The sequence below is a fragment of the Teleopsis dalmanni genome, chromosome 2, assembly GCF_002237135.1.
Source record: "Teleopsis dalmanni isolate 2A chromosome 2, ASM223713v2, whole genome shotgun sequence".
Taxonomy (NCBI): Eukaryota; Metazoa; Arthropoda; class Insecta; order Diptera; family Diopsidae; genus Teleopsis; species Teleopsis dalmanni.
Window position 1 is genome coordinate 175,490,328 of NC_051847.1, and position 24,805 is coordinate 175,515,132.

Genomic DNA, 24,805 nt, shown 5'->3' on the forward strand with positions numbered 1-24,805 from the left:
TCCTTTCTTAAATGTCTTTTCAATATCTATAACTCGTCCTCTACATTGGATAGACTTTGTCTACGAACACGGTTGCCACTTGAAAATTTTTTCCTGTACCAAAATTGGTTTAAAAAGGTACCATTTCTGTAAAAAAAGGTCCAAAATTCTTATTTTTTCGTTCTGTGTTTTTCATAGTATTATAGATGAACAAAATATAAAATAGTGCAAAGTTGCATTTATAAAAAAAATTAATTGGAAATATCCACAATAAAGTTGTGTCGTCAAAAATGTACCATTTTTTGAACATGAGTACCAAACGAAAAAAAAGTACCAATTTTGGTACTAAAGTACCGTAAGTGGCAACCGTGTCTACGAACAAAAATTTGTTTGTGTAAGTAAAAAAAATTAAAGCGTATGGAAAAATCTAGTGAAGAGGTTGAATAATTTAGAAATTAGAGACGATGTAAATTTAAATAATATGACTAAGTTGTTTCCTGGTTCGAAATAGGTTCTTTCAAAACAAAACTAGCATTCCCTCTAGATTGTGGTATTCCAAAGCGACAAAATGAAAGTAGACGCTTCTTGTTGTTAGAGAGGCTGCCAATGGTATCTCTCATCCTATTATCTATATGTTTGTACAATAAACTACACATTTAACAGCATTTAAAACCAACTGGATATCATCGTTCTCTTAAGAAATTGTTCTTCAAGCATCTAAACTCGTTTGTCCAATAACAAAAGCTAATATAGGAAATATTACTTAATACCTCTCCATTTACATACGACATTTCATTTTTTTTTAATTTATTATTTATATTTACTTTATTTTAATTTAATATTTATTATTTTATTTTGTATTCTAAATAATCAAATTTTATTAACAATAATTTTTGTTTATACTTTTGGTTTAGAGTTTTATTTCAATGAACAGTGCTGCCAGTTCTGGCCTTCGGGTTTGTGTCTCGAACTATAATAAATGTTTTGTATCGTACTCTATTCTACGCTAGATGGCATACTTCCAATTTTGTGCACTGTGTTCGAAGTACAAAAATTTTCATTATTAAAAATATTATTTTACAATTTTTTTTTAAATAAACTCAGAAATTAAATTTAGATTACATATTATATTATTTAACAATACTTCACTTCATATGAATTCAGAGCACATAATTAAATGCAGCAATATAACGGCAGTTTAATAATAATTATTTTGTATACGGTGAATGCTATTATTAATAATTGTTATATTAAATTCCTATTTAAAGGAGTATCAAATCATAGCGCATGAGAATTATTTTTAGAATATTTGGTGGTTTTTATATAAAAACTACCAAATTTTTTTTCGTAAAGTAATTCTCGTGTTCTGTGATTAATCGTACATATAAATTCACATAATGTTTTAGAATTAAATGAAATTTTAATTTAATATATGGAATTCTAAATCGTTTTCATCAAGTAATAATATTCATATTTTTTTTGATTTGTTTATACAAACAGTTATTACATAACATTTTATGATAGAATAATGAAATTTAAATGGACCTTGTATTTTCAATCGTAATTAAATTGTTGGATTCGAATCAAAGGATAATATCCACAGTTTTCTTTCTATAAATTTAAATCCAGAGTGTAGAAATAAATAGATTAATTTTGGTGCAAACGAATTATATCTCTAATATGGTTAAATCAGTTCGTCTTTTAGATTTGATTATAAGTTTGTATATATTATCTAGAACATAAAATGTTTCCTTTATTGTGTTAAATATATTAAAGCTATTTCAAATGTGTTCGTGCTATATGTGTAGAGCACTTTTAACACTTCTCGTATTATGGCTCCAAATGGTCAAAAAAACGGTATACAGTAGCCGCCTTTTAAACAGTAAGAGGATCTCTAGGGTGTTGACTTTTATCTATTAACTAAGCAAAACCGCAAAGTGCGATGACCTTATAATAGACACTAAGAAAGCCAAAATTATGAACAGTAGCTACGACTCTGAACAGAGATCAGCTTTGACACTAGACAACTGTAACCTTAAATGTATCGAACACTTTTTTTTACCTGGGGAGTATATAGTTACAAACAAGATGGTCGCGGACCATCAACTCGCAATTGGTATGCTGTGTAACGTATGGCCGTCAGCCCAGATCACATAAAAAACCAAGCTAAACTCTAAAGTAAAAGTCAGTATTGTATAATGGCTCTGAACCCTGGAAATTCTCAGTCAATTGATCAGAAAATCCAAGTCTTTATAAACAAGTGCTTGCGACGGATTTTTAAAATATGGGAACAGATAACAGATGTATGTATGTATGTGCCAGTACTGAAGGTAAATAACTTAAATGAAAGTGGATAGTGCATACTCCTCACAGAAATAAGATCTTTATTGCGAAATAAGCATTGTGGTGGAATCCGCAGGGATATCGCCCTACTGGTGCCCCGCCAAAACTTGGCGAAGATCTGTTAAAGGCGAACTAAGTGAGATGGGTTATTCGTGGAACACAATATGCAGAGAAGCAAACAATAGAATGAGATTCAGAAGAATTGTTGAGAGCCTATGCTCCACTGGGAGAAGAGAACTGCAATAAATAAGTAAGTAAATGATCAATAATAACAACAACAATAACACAATTCTATATTTTCTATTGTATGTATATATGTTACTTCAGATGGTACTGAAAACCTACTGTGATTGTGATACCACTGGGTTTGGGATTATAAAGTACAGCAATCTTAAGTAGCTTCATTGTTTATTAAATTTTTATTTTTGTTTTGTATACATTTATTTGTTATTGAATTAAACTTAATGGATTTTACTACGAATAATTTATAAAATCAATTTAAATAATTTGTCCAATGAAATCTGATAAACTTCATATTTGTGTGATAATTAATAGAAAGCAATCACAGTGGGCAACCAACTGGTCAGCTGTCCAACTCTGTGTGGGGCATTTCACTCACATCCCACTTGGATTGAAAATTTTTTACTTTTATTCTATACTCAATAATCAGAAGTTCTCCACAAGAACACGTCGGAAGTAAACTGCTAAGTCAATTAACAAGTTAAGTGCAACTACGCTGATAGACTTCCGATTTCTTCAAATTAACTGAAAGATGCTTTCGTACTTGAAGTATAAATACCAAACGAAATCAGCGGATTGGCAACAGTTTCTGAAACCTGCTCAACACAACAGCACAGACGGTGTTATCTGCAATTGCTCAACAAGTACTCGCAAATATCCAAAAACGGCACCGGCTGACTAACATACACTCGAAAGTCATCAGATACAACAGCAGCAGCAGATAATCTTTCAATCAGAACCAAGTAAGTGGCAGAAAACATTAAGCAAAACTTTTAAGAACAAATACACGTGCCAACTCCCACTAAAAAATTTCGTTAAAAAAATTTTATCAAAAATTATTTCAAATACTCAAAGCGGTGACGATATGAAACGATGACGTAGAGTTGTGATTTTTTGTCTATCTCTAAAAAATGATGTCTGTGAAGTTTTTATAAAATATAATAAAAAAAAGAATCATTGAAAACCGGCAAAATTACTTAAATCTGCTTCAGACTCGCAATGAGTACCGCTTAAGTGATTTGTGAGCATTGCCCGAAACCGCTTGAGGGTGTTAGCTAAAAATCTTGTTACTGTGAACATTTTAAGTAAGAAAAATTAATTATTGAATTTAGATAAAACAATTGATTAATTAAAGACATATAATAAAAATTTTAAAAATAAATACCTAAGTGAAAATTAAATGCATCTGCAATCCAAATCAAGAGTCACATCATATAAATATGTTGGTTGGCAATTATTAGACATTGCTTCTCTCCTTCGAGATAGTGAATATATGGTTTCAATTTTTCCAAGTAGATGTAAAAGCTAAATATTTCTTATTTATAATTTGCTTTTAATTAAAAATATATAGTTTTCGTCTGACATTCTTGAAACGTCTCTTAGTAATTAACTTTAATTTTAAACAATAGAGGTCGCAATACCATTCGGTTTTAGTTGGTTCCATTTTAAGAATTTCATTATTTTTAATTGCCATTTTTTATAAAAATATACTTTTACTTAAATACATAAAATCTTGAATGATTATTATTGTATGTCATGTATACTCCGAAAACGCAACGTATACTCCTTACAACAGCTATGTACTTTCTGTGACAATTCGATACGACTTAGGTCTTGTCGTAGTTAATCAAGGGTGTTATATACAGAGTTTTTGTAGGATGAAGGATAAAATGAAGTTACAATGAACTATATGCTATTATGTTAAAAAACAAAATCCAAATATTTCTGAAAAAAATGAGGATTTTAAAGCTACTTCATATAGTACTCGTATATATAGGTCTTCTTATATATCATAACTATTTCATATTATTCATATTTGTTCACAAAACCCTTTGAAGCTTTGTGAACAAAGTCCATTACTAAATCTACAGAAGAACTCTTAATCTGTTCTGGTGACAGAAATTCCATATGAAATAAGTTTCTTCTGTGCGTTGTTAAAGCTGGACAGTCACAAAGAATATGCATAGTAGTATCCTCATCTTCGAGTCATAATCTGCATTCCGCATTAGGAGATAATCGTAATTTATGAAGGTGATATTTCAGACTATAATGTCCTATAATGAAACTTATTATCAATCTTAAATTACCATTTGAGAATTTAAACATAAGTCTTTAGAGTTGTGTTCAAATGGGACTCGTTTCTTGGCAGATCTCGGCTTCATTCCATATAAAGCCGTACTTTGTAACTCATCTAGAATTGTTTACCACCACTATTTTTCGTTCAACTTCCTTGTCTTAGAACTTATGCTTCCCGCTTCAAAGCCAGAGTCGCTGGTGATGTTGTTATATAGACACTTTAAAGACCATTTCTTCATCCGTTCGCTGCAATACAACTGTTAAGATTTTACGAAAGATCTGAATATTCTAAGATTTGTTTCTATTCAGATTTGGGATTATAATCATATGCTGCAGAATCTCGCAAACATTGATCTAGCTCTTTTCAATCTGTTTTCGACATCTTCGTTTAAGCCATTTGTGCTATAAATAATATGATACTTACAAAATAGTAGAAGAACTATCCAAATAACAGGCGATTACTAATTCAGAGTTATGTATAAAGACAACATCTTGTATCTACAAGATAAAGGTTGTTGGTCTTCGATTTTTCTTTATTTAATTAAGGTCAACGCATATTCATAATTTGTTCAGATGGTTTATTATGATCTGCATGTCGTCACTGTGTGAGTTAGTAGGTACCTGCCGTCTGAAAAGTCCACAGTTTTTACTTTCCACTTGAAGTAAGAGGAAATTATTAAGGTCAATTGACATTACTAATTTGTTCAGGTGGTTTATTATGTGTTGCATGTCGAGGTCTGCAAAATCCACGACTTTTACTTTACCCTCAAAATAAGAAGGTACTGGTTACAGATATGAACTAACATAACATTAACTCAAGTTTCTTTGTATATGCGGTGTATTTGATATAATATCGTAAATAATAACATTTTACGAATTATATTTTTACTATCAATAATATTTAAAAGGACGCTCTTTATTCTTTTACGTACTATACTTTTACATACACATTAGACTGATATAACTTTTTTGCAATATCCTTCAGAAAGCAATGTTTAGAAAAGCATTACTAAGATACTTAGAATATATATGGCATCCATATTTATAATACTGTAAAAAAATAACAACATACTTAAGTTATTACAATCATAGCAGAAAGTTACTTAAAATGTTGGCTCATTTTATAAGCGTATGGAACTCGAAAGGTAAGAACCTGTAACTAAACATACGATTGTCTTCATGTGGCAATTCCGCAATTATCTAAGATTATCTAGAAGTAACTATCTAAATTCTTTAATTCATATTTCATATACATTACAACCAATACAAAGTAGATGTAAAGCACTTTCTTTGTCTTCTTCAAAGCTTCAGCAAGAATCGGGGAAGGAAATATTCAATATCCGAGCATAGTTTTATAACTGATAGTTAATCGTCTACATATCTATTACAAAAATGGTGTTTTTGCGGTACCTCTCAATGATATTGCTAAATTTATTATTTGTTCTTTATTCCATTAACTCCCATTGGAGCATAAGGCCTCAACAATTCCTCTGAACCATATCCTATTTGTAACTGCCGTATAGATGTCGTTCCATGAGTAGCGCGCTGATGTTAGTTCGGCAGTAATTGTTCTATGTTCAATAATGGTCGATGTGATCTTCTCAATATACTTATATCTTTCAGATTATTCAAAAGCGTTTTTTAAGCACTATATCTGTCTAGCTTTATACAATTGCTATATATATACTTAAAGAAAAGAAATGGTGAAAGTGGTCAATTGGCTTAGAGATGCGTAGCAATCGAATCGTTTGAACAAATTTTAAAAATTTTTAAGCTTGACTATTCATACAAAAATAATTCGGTATACATTTACATTTAAAGACTTCAATTTTTAAGGAGTTTTTGGGTAATATCTACTATGAGTAGTACTTTACAGAGAATTGTGGTCAAGTAAGTAAATAATTATTGCCTTCCTTTTTGAACTTTACAAATCAAGTTCTGGATTACATAAAATGAGTTCCGTTGACTGTGAAAGACATCTGGCTGAGATCAACGGCCTCATCATATAATTTATAGATTACATATGTTGAGGTCCGTTGACTGTGAAAGACATCTGGCAGAGATCGCATTCCAGTAATCAGGATGTAAAGATGTTAAAAGCTTCCGCTGATCACTTTCATATAATATTTTATATTAAATATAAAATGTAAAATAAATCTAATAACATTTTAATTGATTCATATCATTTATAATAGCGTGCAATCTGCTTTAGAATATTATTTCAACGTTAAACCATGTTTTAAAAAATTTTTCTCTGCTAATTTCTGAGTGTATAAAGGAAATATTTTTTTTTGTTAAAATGATTGAAATTTTCAGAAAAGCACTTTTCAAATAATTTAATTGTTTTACTAAACCATTAATGTGCTCTCTTTTCCTTAAGTTGGAAGTGAAGTGGGGACCTTAACCCCAAATGTATTCTCTGTGAATTTCTTAGAAGTGATTTTAATGGGTTAAAATTTCACACAAAGCCTTTTAATGTTTTTCGGTCTACGATAAAACTAAGTATATAAATATATACTAAATATATAAATTTCTTTCCTATTTTATGATAGTTAAAATATTTCGAAATAACTTGTTTTATGTTGAAGCTATTTGAGCCAGTGCACTTGAGCACTTTTACTCTTTGTTAACTCGAGGTATCTTCAAAACTCCTCAATACGCCTTGACTGGATTATTATTAACCACTTCATTAAACTAAGCAATAATTGACCTCAGATCTGCTTACCTCCCCGAGGAGCCTGTAACCATTCTGAGATTCGATAACGCGGCGTTGGTAAGTCGTATATTTTACTTAGACTTCTTCACAGGTAAACTTAAACATTACTAAACTATATAAGTAATATATATCAAAATATAATTTTTTCATTGCATAACAAAGATCACAGTCCCTTAAAACGTATATAATAGAAAGCATAAGGTAAGACAGACCTTCGTCGACCCTAATTCCTAGGTCGCATTGTGTTGGCAACATTTTCTCACGCTTTATTTTGTTAATTTAGCAACATTCGAAATTTCGGCATAAATACATGAAAATTAAAATATTAATAAAAGACTTAGTAAAAAAAAAAAATTAATAATAATAATAATAAAAATAATAATATTGCATAAATTAAACAAAAGCGACAATAAAAAACTCCATTAAGTGGAAAAGTAAACAAAGTTGCCAAAAATAGCAACGCGTGCCAGACGCAGCATTTCAAGAAACCAGTCGCTGCGTCCGGTTATGTTTGGGTGAGTAAACACAAAAGTATTTCTGCAGCAAATGAACATTTTTTGTTAAACAAAAATAATACATAAAAAAAAATTTATTAATTTTATTAAATGATTATTTATTATAAATTAAATATTTACGAACAGCTGTTTGCAGCTATGCAAAAAAAAAAATAACAATTTCTGTAGTAGATTTCAGTAATAAATTTGCTTGGAATTATTTTAATATTTTATTTATTATTAAAAAAAAAAGTACTTAATTAATTAATAACAAAAATAAAATAAAAACAATACAGAAATAAAGCGAGAATCTGCGACATATTTTACCGGCATTTTACTCACTTCCTGCTCAGCCGCTGTACCGCCGTACCGCTGCGCCTGCCGACTTGTATCTTTTTTTGTTGCGCATGACAATATTTAATGAATTATTTAACTCGCAGTGGGGATTTTTTGAAGAAATTATTCCAACTCCAATGGAACTGCTTTTTCTACCTTTCTAGTAAAAGTTGTGCGTCTGGGTTTACTTTTAGGTTTAAGACGCAATTTCAATTTTAGAATTAATATGACTTCCTTTAATGAAAATGCTCAACTTGAAATTTAAATTTCCTTTAATTTCTTTCAAGTTAAAAATATAATTTTATTGATTGTCTTCCGTGATAATTGTACACTCTTTATTGTAGACAAGTTAGTCACTTTGCAACAAGTCAGTTATATACTTCACTTCAAGTACGAGCTATAAATATAATTGTTAAGATATTTTATTCAATAAGAAAATCAAATATTTCAAATCAAATGTATCTACAAATATTAGATTATATTAGATTTTAAACGATTTGAGAACTTGTTACCACGTCACTGCATCCCTTGGTGATAATTGTGGCAAACCCACTTTACTTCCATAGACGCCATTATGTCCTTTGAAGAGATGTTGCCTAATTCCATTATAAGTGTATAGATAGTTAATAAGTACCGAAGTCTGAGTCTGACAAGACTATCACAGTGACACAGAATGTGTTCTGCTGTTACCTCTTCTTCGTAACAAAGAAGAGGTTCTGCATCTATCGAACCTAGGTACTTTGATAGATGTTTTTGGATTCCACACTGTCCAGTGAGAAACCCTGTGACAAGTCTCAAGGCATTTCTGCACAGCAAAAGAAACTCTCTTGTTCTGGCTTTTGATAGATTCTACAGAGATGTGAAAATAAAATACACAATATGAGCGGTCCTTAGAGCGGTATATAGTGCATTTTAACGTATATATTATTTGTATATATATTCAGTTATATTTAAGCGTATAATCTCTATCTTTTCTTTTTTTTCTGCTTTCCTTCCCTTCTTCCCTGTCTGTCTTTGTACTGCATCATTGGCAATATAATCTATCTATCTTTAGCGTAGACTTCCATTAGTACAATTTAAATAGCTTATGAGAATTTATAGATACATCTATTGTTGGAACAGATTATGACTTACTGTAATTATATTCCTTGCATTAATCTTTCGATTTGTATATTACTTTGAACACTCAATTTATCATAAAAACTTCTTAAATTATAATTGATCGCCAGACTCAAGCATTGAGTAGTAATCTCTTGAAACAGCTTTGCTGGTGTCATTGACACAATACGCTTGACTGTAATTTTTGGTGTGATCAGGAGCGAAGCCCATCTAATATATTTTTACCGATTTTCAAGTCATATCATTTAGGTGGAAAATGCAGCATTAAATCGAAGAGTAATCGATTTCTAACATTATATCCTTCATGAGTGCATTTAAGGAACCAAAATAAAATGAACAGAACTCCCCGATTGCAAAACGTATCAGAAAAACGTATCTCTTTTAAACTTGCGATTCTACACTTAAAATGAAACAAGCTAAAGTTAAGTTAAAAAATGTATTAAATAAACTGAGAAATCATTTATGTATTATTACCAGATGTTTCTGAAATGATATTGTGGAAAGTTTTTATTTAATTAAAATATACTTTCTAATAATAACAAATACTTTTCTTTATTAATTTATTATCTATTGATTTGAAAACAAGACGAAACTAGTTCGAATAGCACGTGGGGCGCCAAATATATTAACATTAACTGGTTTAACATTTATTTATATTAGTTTAGTTTTAATCCCTGTTATTTGTTTTTATTAATAATATATTGTTATTTTATTAGAGAGATCAACAACATTAATACTATGCACTGTGTTGTAATTTATTTTCAATAAATAAGTTATAAATTGATCACGTAGTTATTGTAGATGGAGGGTTCCATAGCTTCAACCATTTACATATATGAACTTCAGATATCAAATAATTTTTTTTCTACTATAAAGATTATCAGCGGTTTATAATGAAATTTTTTACTTGATCTGATATTTGGATCTAATGTAGATTCTAAATTAAAATCAGGTAAACCAATATTTAAATTTATTTTCTCATAATTCTGGAATTATTACTCTAAGTTTTACTAAGTTTAATCTATATACAACTATAAAAGTAAAGTTGAGCACTAACTACGTGCATGAGCGGAGTAAAACAGCATATTTCATAACTGTTATTCTTATACTGATTTTTCATATTTACGCATTTATCAAAATAGTAACTAATATTATGATACGATTTAGATCACCGATTTGTTTGTATATAACATTAGCTATTAGCTATTTATTAAAATTGACAACACGTCGCAAAATTTATAGATCATAATCATTGGTATCAAAACAAGAAATATCTGAGCATGAAATGTAGTACCGATGTCCTAGAATTTGCTGGCGTATTTTGCTGAAATCAGATATTTTGAGCAATTCTGGCCCTTTATATCGATATAGTAAAATTTTCCAGGTAATAGACTTTAAAGTTACAAAGAGGACAACATAGGAATTTTATATATAAATTAGCAATTTTAAAGTGTGATACCTCAATTAAGCTAAGAAATAAGCACCCTCAATATAGTTAAAGGATTTATATAGAACAGTCGATTTTGCTTATTTCCATCATTAAAGTGCTACGAAGATGAAACTGTAAATCGGCTAAAAACCATAAACCCTCATTTAAAAGTAAAATTACCTAAAAAAAAATTAAAAAAGTCTTTTCAAACTATTATTTCCTACGACAAAAGGAAGTAATACTTAGAAATAAATTTTTAATCAAGGGATATGGAATTCCTGGTCGACTGTTCCGGATATATCCATTATATGTGGTTTATTATTAAAATATCTCAAATGCTGTAATGAATAAATGTAAAGTATCCATTGCAATACTATCAGACATTTCAACATTAATGAAAATAAATTAAAGACCATACATTGTAGAAGGACTTATTACTAAAACGGCACATTATCGGCTGTCGTGGAACCCTAAAAATAAAATTATATGTAATAAATTGAAGGTGTTCCCCGATACGTATAAACTGGATTATGAGCAAATGAATAAATTAATGAATGAATTTATTTATTGAACAGATTAACATAATTTACGTTGAAAAGCGTAGAGTATTGATATTTCTGGCTTCAAATGCGTAAAATCTGACACGCCTTCGAAACTAAAATATGCAGAATGAAATAAAACTTACTTAAAACTACTTTTCGTAGTTCTCTTAAACAGAAAGAGAATCAATATATAAATGTGTTTTTATGTTTATAACGAAGAATTATATAAATTAATAATATTTGAAGCTATAAAAACACGGAATAAAATTTATTAACAAATATTTAAGACTTCAACCATAAACTGTACGGTTTAAAATAATATGAAATTTTTCGAACAATTTATTTAAAATATTCACCAACTATTATTTATGACTAAATAAATTTAAATTTATACTAAAATAGCAAATAAAAAAATGTACTCAACTAAGTGCCTAATTATTACCATCGCTGTGATTGCCCTCTGCAGTCTATTTGAAGTCACACTGGCTCTTCCCTCCATTGGTCACTACAATAAACGCTTCGGTAAGTATCTCAAGCATTGCGAATTTAGTATTAAAACTGAAGTTGTGTCAATTGATTCCCGCTTCTTTCAGATTCCTTAGGTGGCATTGACTTCATACAGATTTGCCTCAACAATTGCGCGCAGTGTAAGAAAATGTTTGGTGACTATTTTCAGGGACAGACGTGCGCTGAGTCCTGCTTGAAATTCAAAGGCAAAGCCATTCCGGACTGTGAAGACATTGGTTCCATTGCACCATTCCTCAATGCACTTGACTAAATCGAAGAGCGACTGCTGGTGATGACTGCTCAATAAGCTGCGTATTGCTTTGATCTAGTATATTTTTATCCGATTCCGCAAACTATGACACATAGTCGTGAGCTTTGATTTAGTTTTATTTTTTGGGTCAATGCAACATTTGCTTGTGACTTATAAAAACTTATTGTCTTCTGTATTGAATGAACTTTGAACATTCATTGGTGAATTTTATTGTAATTTTTTATATTCATGCAAATTCACTGAAAGCCATTCATTTAAATATAGTATCTTGTAGTTACTCAGGCTTTATTTTTAGTTCGTAGTTATTTATTAACGAGCGCTCGTAACAATTTGAAGTTCCTATTGTAATCGTAATTTTATGTGTAAGTAAATTAAATAATTTATAAATAAATAAATGTTAGATAAAACATAAACTATTACATATTAATAAATTTTACTGTGCATATAATATATTTTCTGTGTTTGGCATTTATCTATCTTATTATCTAATAAAATTAAGATAGTTTAAAGAAGAAACTGAGTAATAGTTAAGAAAACGTGAAGGTTTAAGAGAATTTCTCATATAAACCGAACTTTCCTTATAATATTTATGTCTTCGTATTTCAATAAAAGATCAGCCTAAAGTAATTTTTTTTTTTGTAGAGAAAAGGATGTTTAAAAATGCCTAAAGCATCGTTACTATATCTTCACAATAATGGTATGCCCGATTTTCACGGACTAAAAAGAATTCCTATTGTTTCTACCCCGAAATCTTATCGGATATACTTCAATATAGGTTCCCTCTATTGGTTAGTCACTAACCCACATTAATAGAAATGAAAGAAAAGCGTTGCCATTATTCATCTTGTATGTTATTAGCACAGATCTGACTTTATGACCATTCAAAAACATTTAGTCAATCAAGGCTTATCTGAAAACGCATATAAGTACTGTATATGCATTTCTTTACATATTGTGATTATATCGGCAAACTTTACTATTGTAGCTCTATTGTTGCTACTGCATTTGTACATAAGAATAACAAACCACTTAAGTTCACTTTAATATTTCATATATTTAATTAAGTTTATTTATAAGCAATAGATACAAGGAATCGTTTGCCACAAATACAAACAGTTTTTCTGATATGTTATAGTTCCTTTATTTTCTTGTGGAGCACAGGACCTCAACGATGCATTTCCATATACGATTGTTTGCAATTACTTTTAATTCGTTCGATGATTCTTAATGCACAAGTTTCGGCATGTAGCGTTGTTCACCATGATGTATTTGGATGTCCTCTTTTTCTTTTATCTTAAAGATTTCAATCTAGTGCTTGATGATATATTTCGGTTTAATTCTTAAGAAGCAAATGGCCAATTCACAGTTTGTCGGTAATTTTTTATAAATTATCTAAAAGATGAACAAAATGCCTAAAAACCGAACGCCAATATTAACACCATGAAAGGATTAATTTGCCTTGAAAATTACTTGTTTTCTTAAAGAAAAACTGGAAAAACTTAACTAAATATAGAAATGATTAAAGTTAATATAAGGGAAAGGATATGAAGTTATTCCATAAAATAAAGAATAATATATCAAAAAGAGTTTGCTTTTAGCTTAGAACTAAATACCAGTAGACGGTAGAGGTGATCTTCCCAGAAGAAACTTTTATTTTATTATTTAGTAATTAGTTGTTAGAAATTTATTATTGTTATCATCTCTACTGAAGATGACCTCAAATGTGCATAACAATGATACTAATGGCACTAACTAGTAATACTAGTTATTATTCACTAATTAACACTTGACGGTAACTCTAGATATTCTTATAACATGGGTTCCGGACTACAAGGTACAGAATGCATTTTTTCATTTTCTAATTTTGTCAGGATTACGAGGGATATTAAAATACTTGAGATTCGGAATAGCGAAGAACTACTGTATACGTATATTGACTACGTATTATGATACGTAACTTTATAGTATGTATATATCATTTAGAAGTTTCTTTGGTAACTTATATAACTGTACATAGCTCGTGTCAATGGCTTTGTAGCCAATACCAAGTGGTTATAGGGACAGATGTCAAATTCTTTAGGGTATCTCAATGGACCTCATGGTCTAAGTGAGTCTTCGGACGGCCCCAGTAACCAATCTAACCTAACCTATATAACTGTAACCTAATAGCATAAATATGTCTATTCTAAAATTGATTTGTAACAATTAAAAACATGAATTTATTTATTTTATTTTACTTTATTAAAATAATTCAATTTATTACATATATTTCATCCTATTTATATAAAATTTTATGTAAAATTATTTATGAGTGTAATAAAGATGATTCACAATGCTTAAACAATAATTTTCTATTTAAAAATAATATTTACACAAATATAAAATTATTAGAAGGGAATGTTTATAGTATAAAAGTATGTAGCGATGACATAAACAAGATATTAACAATTAGTATAAGTAAAAAATTTAGATAGAATAAAAAATTTTTATGACTGAAATTAAATAAATAAAATATTTGAAAAATGCCATAGAGGTGCAAACTATTTTAAAATAGTAATATAGGTTAAAAATAGTAGTGTAGCAAAAAGTGACTTAGAAGTAAAAGATATACATTTCTGAAAGTGGTTAAGGATTTACAAAAATGCTTATAAGAGGTATATTGAAGAGGTTTCACTGTTCAAACTATTTCACTTCCTACACTTAAACTTTAGTATAAAAAAATGGCAAAAAATTAAATGTTAATTTTACAATGCGTATTTAAGTTAAGTAACACTTAAGTGTTAGATATTGGGAAGTATCCGAAGTATCGTTAAAGTTAAATCCACACTTCAATGTACATTGTAAAATTAGCTATAAATATATTAAATGTTTTATTTCTGTTGTATGTCTGTTATATGTTTATTTTAAAAAAAATATTTAATATAATAATTCCTTTGAATCGATATTATATTTTTTTTTTGCACAATGAATAAAACATTTAAATGATTATTATATATGTAAATTAGTAATATAATTTTATTACTATGAGCAATTCATGAGTAATGTCAATAAAAGTATCTGTATGAATAAAAAATATTTTTTTAAAGATTATGATATGAATGATTCGGCTTTCTGGATGTATTTTTTAAAAACTATTGTCTTCATTGACATTTTTTTTTCGAAAAGTGTAGCACATTATATAAATTTATTTGCTTAAATAAATTTATATTTAAAACTTTTATTAAATGCATATAAAATGAATAAAATTCACTTTACATAAATGCGTACAAATAAAATTTTAAATTATACAAAGTTCTTACTTAATGAAGATGTATTATGATATTTTATAAATATTCCATCTAATGAAAATTTTAGACTGGGTCACTGTGTGAAAAAAAAATTATATCTTAAAATAAAGTTAAGTGTAGGATTTTACGATGTTTTATGTTCGATTACATGAATGCAATTTGCAATTTCAGCCTAGAATTTTTTAATTTAAAATTTTGCTCTTACTTAATTCAAATAATAAAATCAAAAATAATTTTGACAACACTTAAAATTACAATAAAAAATTATAATTGTATTAGATTTTAAATATAAGATGATAATTGACCAAATATAGACTTCAAGGCAGGAGTAAAATTTTTATTTCTTTCTAAAGTTCAGTAAAGTGTCAGGTATTTCGTTGATATAATTCTAAAAAAGAAATTTACGTAATTTTATTAGTTATACATACATTATTTGAGGCTTAAAGGTACTTACATAAACTGGTGAGTCGATATCATGACCGGAATAATCAGCCCATTTCGTTAAGTCTATTGAAGGTATAATACCGCTTTTACATGGCACGCGGGGGTTACTGAAAATAATATTTGTTTAAAATTATTATTAAAATTATTTTTTTGTTAACTGTTACCAATTTATAAGTCATTAATAATACAGTAATAATTTTTACGAAATTAACTAAAATATAAGTACGTTTACACTAGCGCAATTTAGTCAATAATCTTGCAAGTATGATTTTTCATACAAAAATTATAAAGGCATGTCAATATAGTGTATATGTTCAAAATCTATAATCTGATACCAGGTCAGCTTATTAAGGCCGGTGATGAGCATAATTTACTACACAAAGAGCTTTCACAAAAATGTGCTCATTATAAATAAATCAACAGAATTAAATGGAAAAATGTTGAATGCAACCATTGCAAATAAATTTCCCCAAGGGAAATTACCAAAATTTAAAATATTTGTTATGTATTTTTTGTGCAAAATGTGAACACATAAGCTAAATCTCATGCATAAGTCAGCTTATGCCAATGGAAACGACCAAATTTTAAATTCATTAACATAACAAAGTTATTATGTGGAAATTATGTGGAAACATGATATAAGGATTTTAGATTTTAGATTTACCATAATTTTTAATTTTTAATTTCACTTTACTCACATTTCATGATCTGGCAACACCATTGGGTAAATTTGCACGGTGTCAATTAAATCTGTGTTATCACATATCAAGCGTGAAAGTTTTGCTTTACGCAATTCTTGCAATTGTTCTGGTGTGAAAGATGATGGCTGATTGGGTAATTCGTACCAGAAACGATCACCACGTCGTACATAACTCATTTGCGTCGCAATTACGCATGCAAAAGTAGGTCCTAACATAGAGCCAGGCAATGATTTCTCAGAAACTCCACCTGACCACAAATCAATATCAGCTGGATGTCTAAAAAAATAATCATAAATTATTAAAATAATATTCAAAATATTTACATATAGTATTTAAAAACTTACTCAAAGATACTTTCATAGCGTACAATCGTTTCATTAGGCATAGAACCAAACATTTCTTCCCAAGTATTTGAAGTAGGTAAACCACAGAATTTTCTAAATTCCATATAACCAGGCAAGCCAAATTCACGTCCACGTTGCATATTAAATGAAACCAAATCCATACCAAATCGAGCACCTTCTTTCTTAAACAAATGATTTGTTACTTCCTGTGTAATTGAGTCGTCCATAGCTTGTGCTACTTGATTCATCAAACCCATAAAATATTCATCCAATACACCGGCACGATACAAGTCATAAGGACGACGTATCAAGTCAGATAAACGTTTTGACGCAATAAATTTATGTGCCTTAGACCAACGTTCTACTGCTGTAGGTAATAATGAATGTCCAAAACGGAAAGCTGCGCCGGCAAATGCATCAATAATGCCAGGATTTACACTTGGATCATAGCCATCCCAATAACCATCCTTTCGTAATACTAAACCAAACTTTTCCATTATTTCTTTACCTAAGAGTATGGGTAAAAACTCATTGAAGGTGACATGTTGCACAATAGCTACATTGATACGACGTGCTTCTTGGAATAAAGTTTCATCATCCCAATGTTTGTTGATTTGTGCTAAGGCTGTGGCTACACGATTGTGTTCTCGTGCCATTAAAGTGTGCATGCAGGTCAGTACCAATTGTTCATTGACACGAATTTCACCAGCTTCGAAACAGAACATGCTTTTGTTGGGACGAGTGCAACCCTCATCGGGTATATCTAATTTCAGTGGTAATAAATCTTTAAGTCCATACTCTTGGAATACAGGATTCATGCGCAGCAGACCACCATAGCCTGTACGCAGCTTCCGATCAAATTTCTCATTTACACCATAAACTGTGTTGGCATCGATGACACCGGTGAGTGTATTGAATTGTTGTCGGGAACCTTAAAGAAAATTATATATGTTAAATATATATCAAAAATTGTGAAAATATATACAATAGATTATGTAAATCAAAAAAAAATTAATCATATTTTAGTTATAAAAATCTAATACAATATGCTGAATCAAATTAAAATTTATTTACAGTCTCTGTCTTCATCAGATGTATATTCAGTCTACAGTACTACTTCTGCAGCAGTTGTTACTACTCCACTGCCAACTTCATTAAGATTGCATTTTAATTTTTAAGTATTGCATTAACGTCATGCTATTGCATTCATTTAAAATACATTATTTATTTGAGTCGTTTAAGTATTTCAAAAATATAAAAATCACGCCTACTTCTCCCCACAAAAATAAGAGCTGACAGATAAAGCCGGCAGACAGCATGCCGAAAAGTGCAAAATTTATGACCGAAAAGTGCTTACCCGCATTTTTCTACCAATACTGAATGACGGTCTCTGTGTTTTGGCAATTGGGGCCATGATCTTTTAAGGCAACGGCACATGGCAAGAAGCTTAAGCTTCTGTATTTTTTTGGTTGGGTTTAATGATCAATAAAAGTATTTCTGTTGCCAATATTTTTTAATTAAATTGTAAAAATATTTCGTTTGCTAAATTTTGAAATCTTAATTAAGGATTGGTTAATAAAAGGAAATTGCCTAGACTTATTAGTTAATCACCACTATTAAGTAGATAATACATTGATCACTTTATTTTTTACTATTTGGCTTAAGTGGGAGAAAAATACGGGGTATCAGTTCTTACCCTCGTCCGATATTAGAATTTTCTAATTGACATTCTGTCACTTATCAAAAAGGTGTAAACGTCTTCAATGAGGGTATAAGTTTAGGCTTGACTTAAAGTCAGTTTCTTTCTATTTAACTTGATAAGTCGCTAATTTTTGATGATTGGTAAAGTAATAATATGTTAATCTCTGAACGCAGATTAAAATTCTTTGACAGTAAAGTGTTACAGTGCTACATAACAGCAAAGAAGTGCTATATTTTTACTTTTTGTAAATTAGAAATTAAGTGGAGTTTAACCGAATACTAAAAAATTACGAACCTGATTGTTTAATAACTCGTTATTATTGTAATATCTGAAAATCAAACACACCTACTTAGTAAGATACTAAGCACATCCGAATATTCCTAATATACTATCGAAGTACGTAATAGTTTTTTGTGAAAAAAATACTTATTCTATTGGAAAAATTTTTAGAAAAAATACGAATGACTAAAAAAGACAATAAGATCATATAGACGAACCATATAAATTTTAAGATTTTATAGATTTAAATTATTTATTCATGTTTTTTTTGAAATATTTAGTCACAAAGAAATTTTATTAAAACATTTTAGACTTATATTTGATTGACGGTAATGTGAATTATTCTTCAATATAATAATATATATATTAACCATATTAATATATATGGTTAATATTCAATACCTCTTGTAAAAATTATATCATCGAATTTTGAAAACTTTTAACTTTCTGATTAAATAAATTGTTTACCCAAATATAAACATGATAAATCTAAAAAAACATAGATATCCAGTATTATTATAATATAGATATCCAGTATTATTGTAATACTTGATAAATCTCATAAAAATCAATCACATTTTTTATGAACCTTTTCCAACATTTCATATGATTAATTATATTATATTTATAAATATTAAAGAATGAATCTTCTTACCCAATCTGCAGCCGGGTCTAGGTGATGGAAAACCTCTCACAAAATCAATGCATTTTACATTAAACAAACGGTAGAAATAATCATCGTCTGGTATGCGGATCTCATTACAATAAGGATGCTTCAAATGTAAGGGACGCTTACAGCATTCCTCAGGATCATTACGGTTGATGGGATCTAAAAAATAATAAATAAAATAGTTATTATTATATTATGATTGTTATGTATTGCAGGTTAAAATAATTACATATTTATATAAATTATAATTATATATAATTATACATAAATTATATCAATTAACTAAAATAACACTATAAGGAAGATTTCAAAATCTTCTGCAAAAGTTATTCATATATTATTTTTCCAAATACAAATCATATAATTATCAAAATATGAATTACTATTAATTAAAGTATTTAAGCTAATTTAAGTATTATTTTTAAAATTTAATGTACTTTAATTATTAATTTATTCATATTCATGTATTTGTGCTTACCAAGTGGTGTGCCGGTTAATGTAAAATCATGATCCATGAATTGACCCCAAGCAATAACCATAACAGTGCCGGCATGATCATGGTAGCCGTCATCAGGATGCATGGTGCGCGAGACAATACGTGAGTAAGGCAAATCATGACCGGTAACAGAAATACGTGGTGCATTTATGCCGTCAGAGTAAAGTGGTCCAATTAAACGTTGAAATGGTGACATAGCAGCACCCCACGTTGGATGTTCAATATTATTGCAGAGGCCATCGAAACGACGATATTTACCCGGCCGACATTCAACACCAGCAAAGAACGGTGGACACACCTCACGTATGAGTGTCTTTGATGTGTCAATTGTGGGCAAACCCTTTTCAATTTCCTCATATGATAAACCATAACTATAAAAATAACAAATAAAAAAAAATTTATTTATTTTTTAATAGTTTAGTTATAAAACTACACAAACTCAAGAAGATGTACTACCTTCAAAAGGCAATACTAATATTATTGTCTCCTCAAATTGTGAAAAATTTATTTAAATGTTATTAAAAATAAATAAAATTTTCTATAAATTATTTTATTGATTATATTATTAAAAACTAAAATATTATGTCTCTTTAGTATAGCGTAATTAATAATACATAATATAAAACATAAAACCAAAAAAATTGTTTAATACACCACTATTTTTTTTCTTTTATTTTTTTATTCTTTATTTTTATCTTTTTTTACCTTTCATTTTTTTATTAAATAATACTAGCACTATTTATTAAAACATTTATTTTTAAAATAATTTTAAACATTATTTTTAAAATTATATCTTTATCTTCTATATTGTCTAACATTTGCACGTATAATTCTACGTTACTAGCCAGCTTGCTTAAACTGTTAGTGCTATTATTAATTGTTAATAAATAATCAAATTTTGTTAAATTTATGTGAATACATTTTGAAACATTTTTCGGCTTCAAAACCCCATTGATAATTCAATTATGTATTAAATTTTATTCTTCAATTAATTACCAATTTGTCTTAAATTTTTTTTGTTGAATTAGCGATAGTTGAAATCGCCACATATCCAACAATGTTGCTTAATTCGTTAGCAACAAATTCGCTATAAACATTCTATGTTATTTATAAAGAAAATATGAGTTCGTCACAGGAATTCGTTCCTTGTTATTAAATAATTTACTATTATTGTTGTTTTATGTATATATTAATAATGTTTTTATATATGTACAATGTACATATACATTAAATATTTTTTAGTAATAATAAATTAAAGCTTATTTAAAATAAAAAAATTATTGCTTGCATGAAACATCATCTGTTTCTTAAAAAATTATAAAAAACTATTAAAAATAAATATAAAATGATTTTTATATTAAAAATGCATTTTGAGAAATATTTATAGTAAAGCAAATCTAATTTAATTTTAAAGTTAATAACTGTTAAGTAAAAATTTTGCTGCAAAGTGTACGCTCTGGCTGAAAAACATTGTAATTGCTCCAAATGAACTATTTAATCACTTATACATTACGGCATACTTTAATTATTCTCACAGCGACAGTATAGCCGATCAGTTAAGAGAGTAATACTTGTCTCGATCAGCTTTGGACGAACTACTTCATCACTCGCTTGTTACGGAATACTTCAAACACACCCGCAACGCAAACACGACCGATCAGTCAAGAGAGTAATAATTGTCTCGCTCTGCATTAATTTCAACAACTCATAAACTAGTTTAAATTTGGCATTGATTTCAACAACTCATAAACTAGTTTAAATTTGGCATTACTGACACAATTGGTTCACTGCTAGAAAACGAACTAATCTTACGCTAGGCTTCCACTAATCCAGCTTCCTATAGAGGAATTACAAAAGAAATAAAAGACACAATTATAGTTGGAGACAAAAATATCTACTTTTATGGGAACTTAATCGGAACAAAGTAGATAATTACACCTCAACAAACACGAACAACTGACTGTTTACAACAAACCTTGCTATCTGCTAACAATTAAAATGTGAAAAAACGAAAGCTCTCCTAGAACTTTCACAGATCTTTCTGACACATAAAAGCTCTTTCACATACATAAATCAACTTATGCCAATGGAAACGACCAAATCTTAATTTTATTAATAAAAATTGATTTAGCAGCAGTGTGAACGTAGTAATAAAGCACATTCTGTTAGAGACTATGGAACTACTATATATGTTAATTTCTAATTAATTTGTTTTAAATATGAATACCGTGGTGTTCATAAATAAATTCAAAATTAAAAAAAATTTCTATAAATTAAAAAGTTATTAAAATAAATTAATAATTAATTAAAATAAATTTTTATATATTATAAATTTATGAAAACAAATTTTTTAAAACTATAACTTTATTAAAATAAATTTTTATAAATTTTAAATATATAATAAATATATTTATAAACTAATTTATTTATAACTTATATAAATATAAATTAATAAAACATAAAGTTTATAATAATTTTATAAACTAATGTATTAATTATAATAAATAAATGTATAATAATAAATTTAAATTAATAATAATTAATTAAAATAATAATAATTTTAATAACTAAAAATTATTAATGTTGTGAAGATGTGACGTATTACTCTTGAAATTGCAATAAAGTAGGGAAACATTGAAGAGAAGAAGATAGAACTACACATTAATACTATGTTCCAGGCCCTATGCTCCACTGAGAGATGAGGATAAGACAGAAATCAAATCGTTAATGAACAAGCAACATAGTTAATTAAGTTAGTGACTGACACAGATGCTAAGCAGACATGGCTTTGGGTAGTATAAACACCATTTTCACATTAAAGAAAATCCATGTTATCCAAAGTGTCCCAAGGAAATCAAAATAGATATTATATATTCAGAAAACAGTGAGTGTGGCTTGAAATATAATAGCCAGTCAAATCTGTAGTTGCACAAATGTGGTCTAAGTGTCTAGGTATGGGAAATGTCTGTATTGCAATATGTACTAGTACGAACTAATGAACTAACTAATGAATTTTAAGTTAACTTATCAGTCCTTTCAGCAAAAGTTTTTCGCAAAAAATAGAAGAGGCGGTTTTTCGTGTGTTAAAGTTACTCCCCAACAAAAACTTACGATCTTTTTATTACGTAGAAAAAGATAAAATATCACTTTATGAAAGGTTTTTATATACTTTTTAATGTTAAAGTCATCAAAGGAGGAAAAACAAAACGTTAAAAAAATCCTATAAGAGCAATAAACTAGCATGTCTAAATAATCAAAGCATCTATAAATATTCGTTATATTGAATGAACCTAATAAAACCTTTAGTTATACAGCAACTTCACTAAATAGTAGGCAAGAAGAAGTATATTCACACAACTGCGTTGATTTTAATCTCACGCTGCAAAAATTTAATAAACTTAACATTCACTTGGAGTAAAACGCAAAATTAATAATGGAAAAATTGAAAAGCGCTTTGGTACTTTCCCGCAACCAATAACGAATGTTAAGTATCGCAAGCAACACTTGCTTATATACATTCATTTTGTTTACATTGTTGTTGTTATAAACACTTCATATAAATTCATCTGTTAATTTGCCAAAAACTAAAAAAAACATTTATAACTTCCTGACATTGATAAATGTTCGTGTAAAATCTACAATAATAAAAAAAAATTGTAGTAATAAAAAAGTTTTAATGCATTTCAAAGTCACACACTGAACGCACCAAAATAATGCTTAAATTGAAAAAGTCTATAACAATAAATTATAATGAATGCTTTAGCAACATTAAAAATGTTGCTAACGTCTGTGTCAATGATATAATGTTGCTAATGGCGAGACAGTAACAATATGCTGTCTCAGATATTACTTTCGAATTCATATCAATGTGTCAATGAGCTAAAATATTTCTTAGATATTTAAATGCTAAAATTCGCATAATTATAAGTAAATGTTTGAAATTGTGAAATTTTTGCTTTAATATTTATAATTTGGTTAATTTTTATTGTTATTAATTTTTAATTGTTTTATGCAAAACAACGGAAGTTTTATCATAAGTTTGTAAGTTAACTACATTTATTAAGTGTGATTATAATGCGAACAAAATAATTTAATTATAGTTAGTAATTGTTATATGAAAAAAACTTAAACATAATTATTCATAAACAGAAACAATATGTTGTGGTGTTCGCTTATAAATATATATATTACTATAATTAGTAACTTTTAACACTTTAAAAAATAAAAAAAATTCTCTTTTTTAAAAACAAATTTGTTATAATCAATGAGCACTGCGATCTAAATGATCTATTGTGCCCCTTAGACGGATTAGAGCGTTTCTCAAAATTCGAATTCTTTAATGAAAGACAGTATTGAACCTATCTTTCCTACCTAGTCTTGAATCTTTATGATTCATGATATACCCTCCTAGATGTTTCTTCCGTTTGTGCATAAGTGCCGGGCACTCCTCAAGCACGTGGTATGAAGTTTCTCTCTCTTCCCTACAGTTCTGCAGTCTAAGTCTAAGTGAATTCCTTACTTTGTTAGGTGATTATTCAATCTTCAGTGACCGGTCAACTATCCCTTAATAATTATTAGGTTATATTTTGATTGTTCTATGCAATCTTTGAAGCGTTTTAGGTTGTAAGTCCCTAAAAGCATTTTAGATTGTGATAGTCCTGCTAGCCTTTCCCAATAGAACTATATTTGTCTTTCTTTTTCCTCTGCACCGTTCATAAGAATGGATAGAGTTACTTTGCTTAGACCACAGAAGGAATATGTCATATGAGTTAATAAAGGAATATTTTTGCTATATTGCTGTAGATATTAACTTAACTGCTAATAGGCAAT

General features: G+C 28.7%; 2 protein-coding genes across 2 annotated transcripts in view; one reads left to right on the forward strand and one right to left on the reverse strand.

Moving 5' to 3' along the window:
* Positions 1-3,093: 3,093 nt before the first annotated feature.
* LOC119681853 (eclosion hormone-like) lies at positions 3,094-12,399 on the forward strand. The gene is made up of 3 exons (XM_038095145.1): positions 3,094-3,305; positions 11,677-11,796; positions 11,868-12,399. Exons 2-3 carry the CDS (start codon positions 11,688-11,690, stop codon positions 12,050-12,052), a joined length of 294 nt encoding a protein of 97 aa, XP_037951073.1. The 5' UTR covers positions 3,094-3,305; positions 11,677-11,687; the 3' UTR covers positions 12,053-12,399.
* A 3,244-nt stretch (positions 12,400-15,643) lies between these two features.
* The window catches only part of LOC119681854 (peroxidase-like), a 72,785-nt gene continuing 63,623 nt past the window's right edge, over positions 15,644-24,805 (reverse strand). Inside the window, exons 5-10 of the mRNA XM_038095146.1 lie at positions 19,958-20,346; positions 19,465-19,638; positions 16,829-17,759; positions 16,482-16,760; positions 15,794-15,890; positions 15,644-15,727 (exon numbers count right to left, since the gene is read on the reverse strand). Of these exons, the coding sequence (XP_037951074.1) occupies positions 15,677-15,727; positions 15,794-15,890; positions 16,482-16,760; positions 16,829-17,759; positions 19,465-19,638; positions 19,958-20,346 (1,921 nt within the window). The 3' untranslated portion in view covers positions 15,644-15,676. The remainder of the gene's footprint in view (positions 15,728-15,793; positions 15,891-16,481; positions 16,761-16,828; positions 17,760-19,464; positions 19,639-19,957; positions 20,347-24,805) is intronic.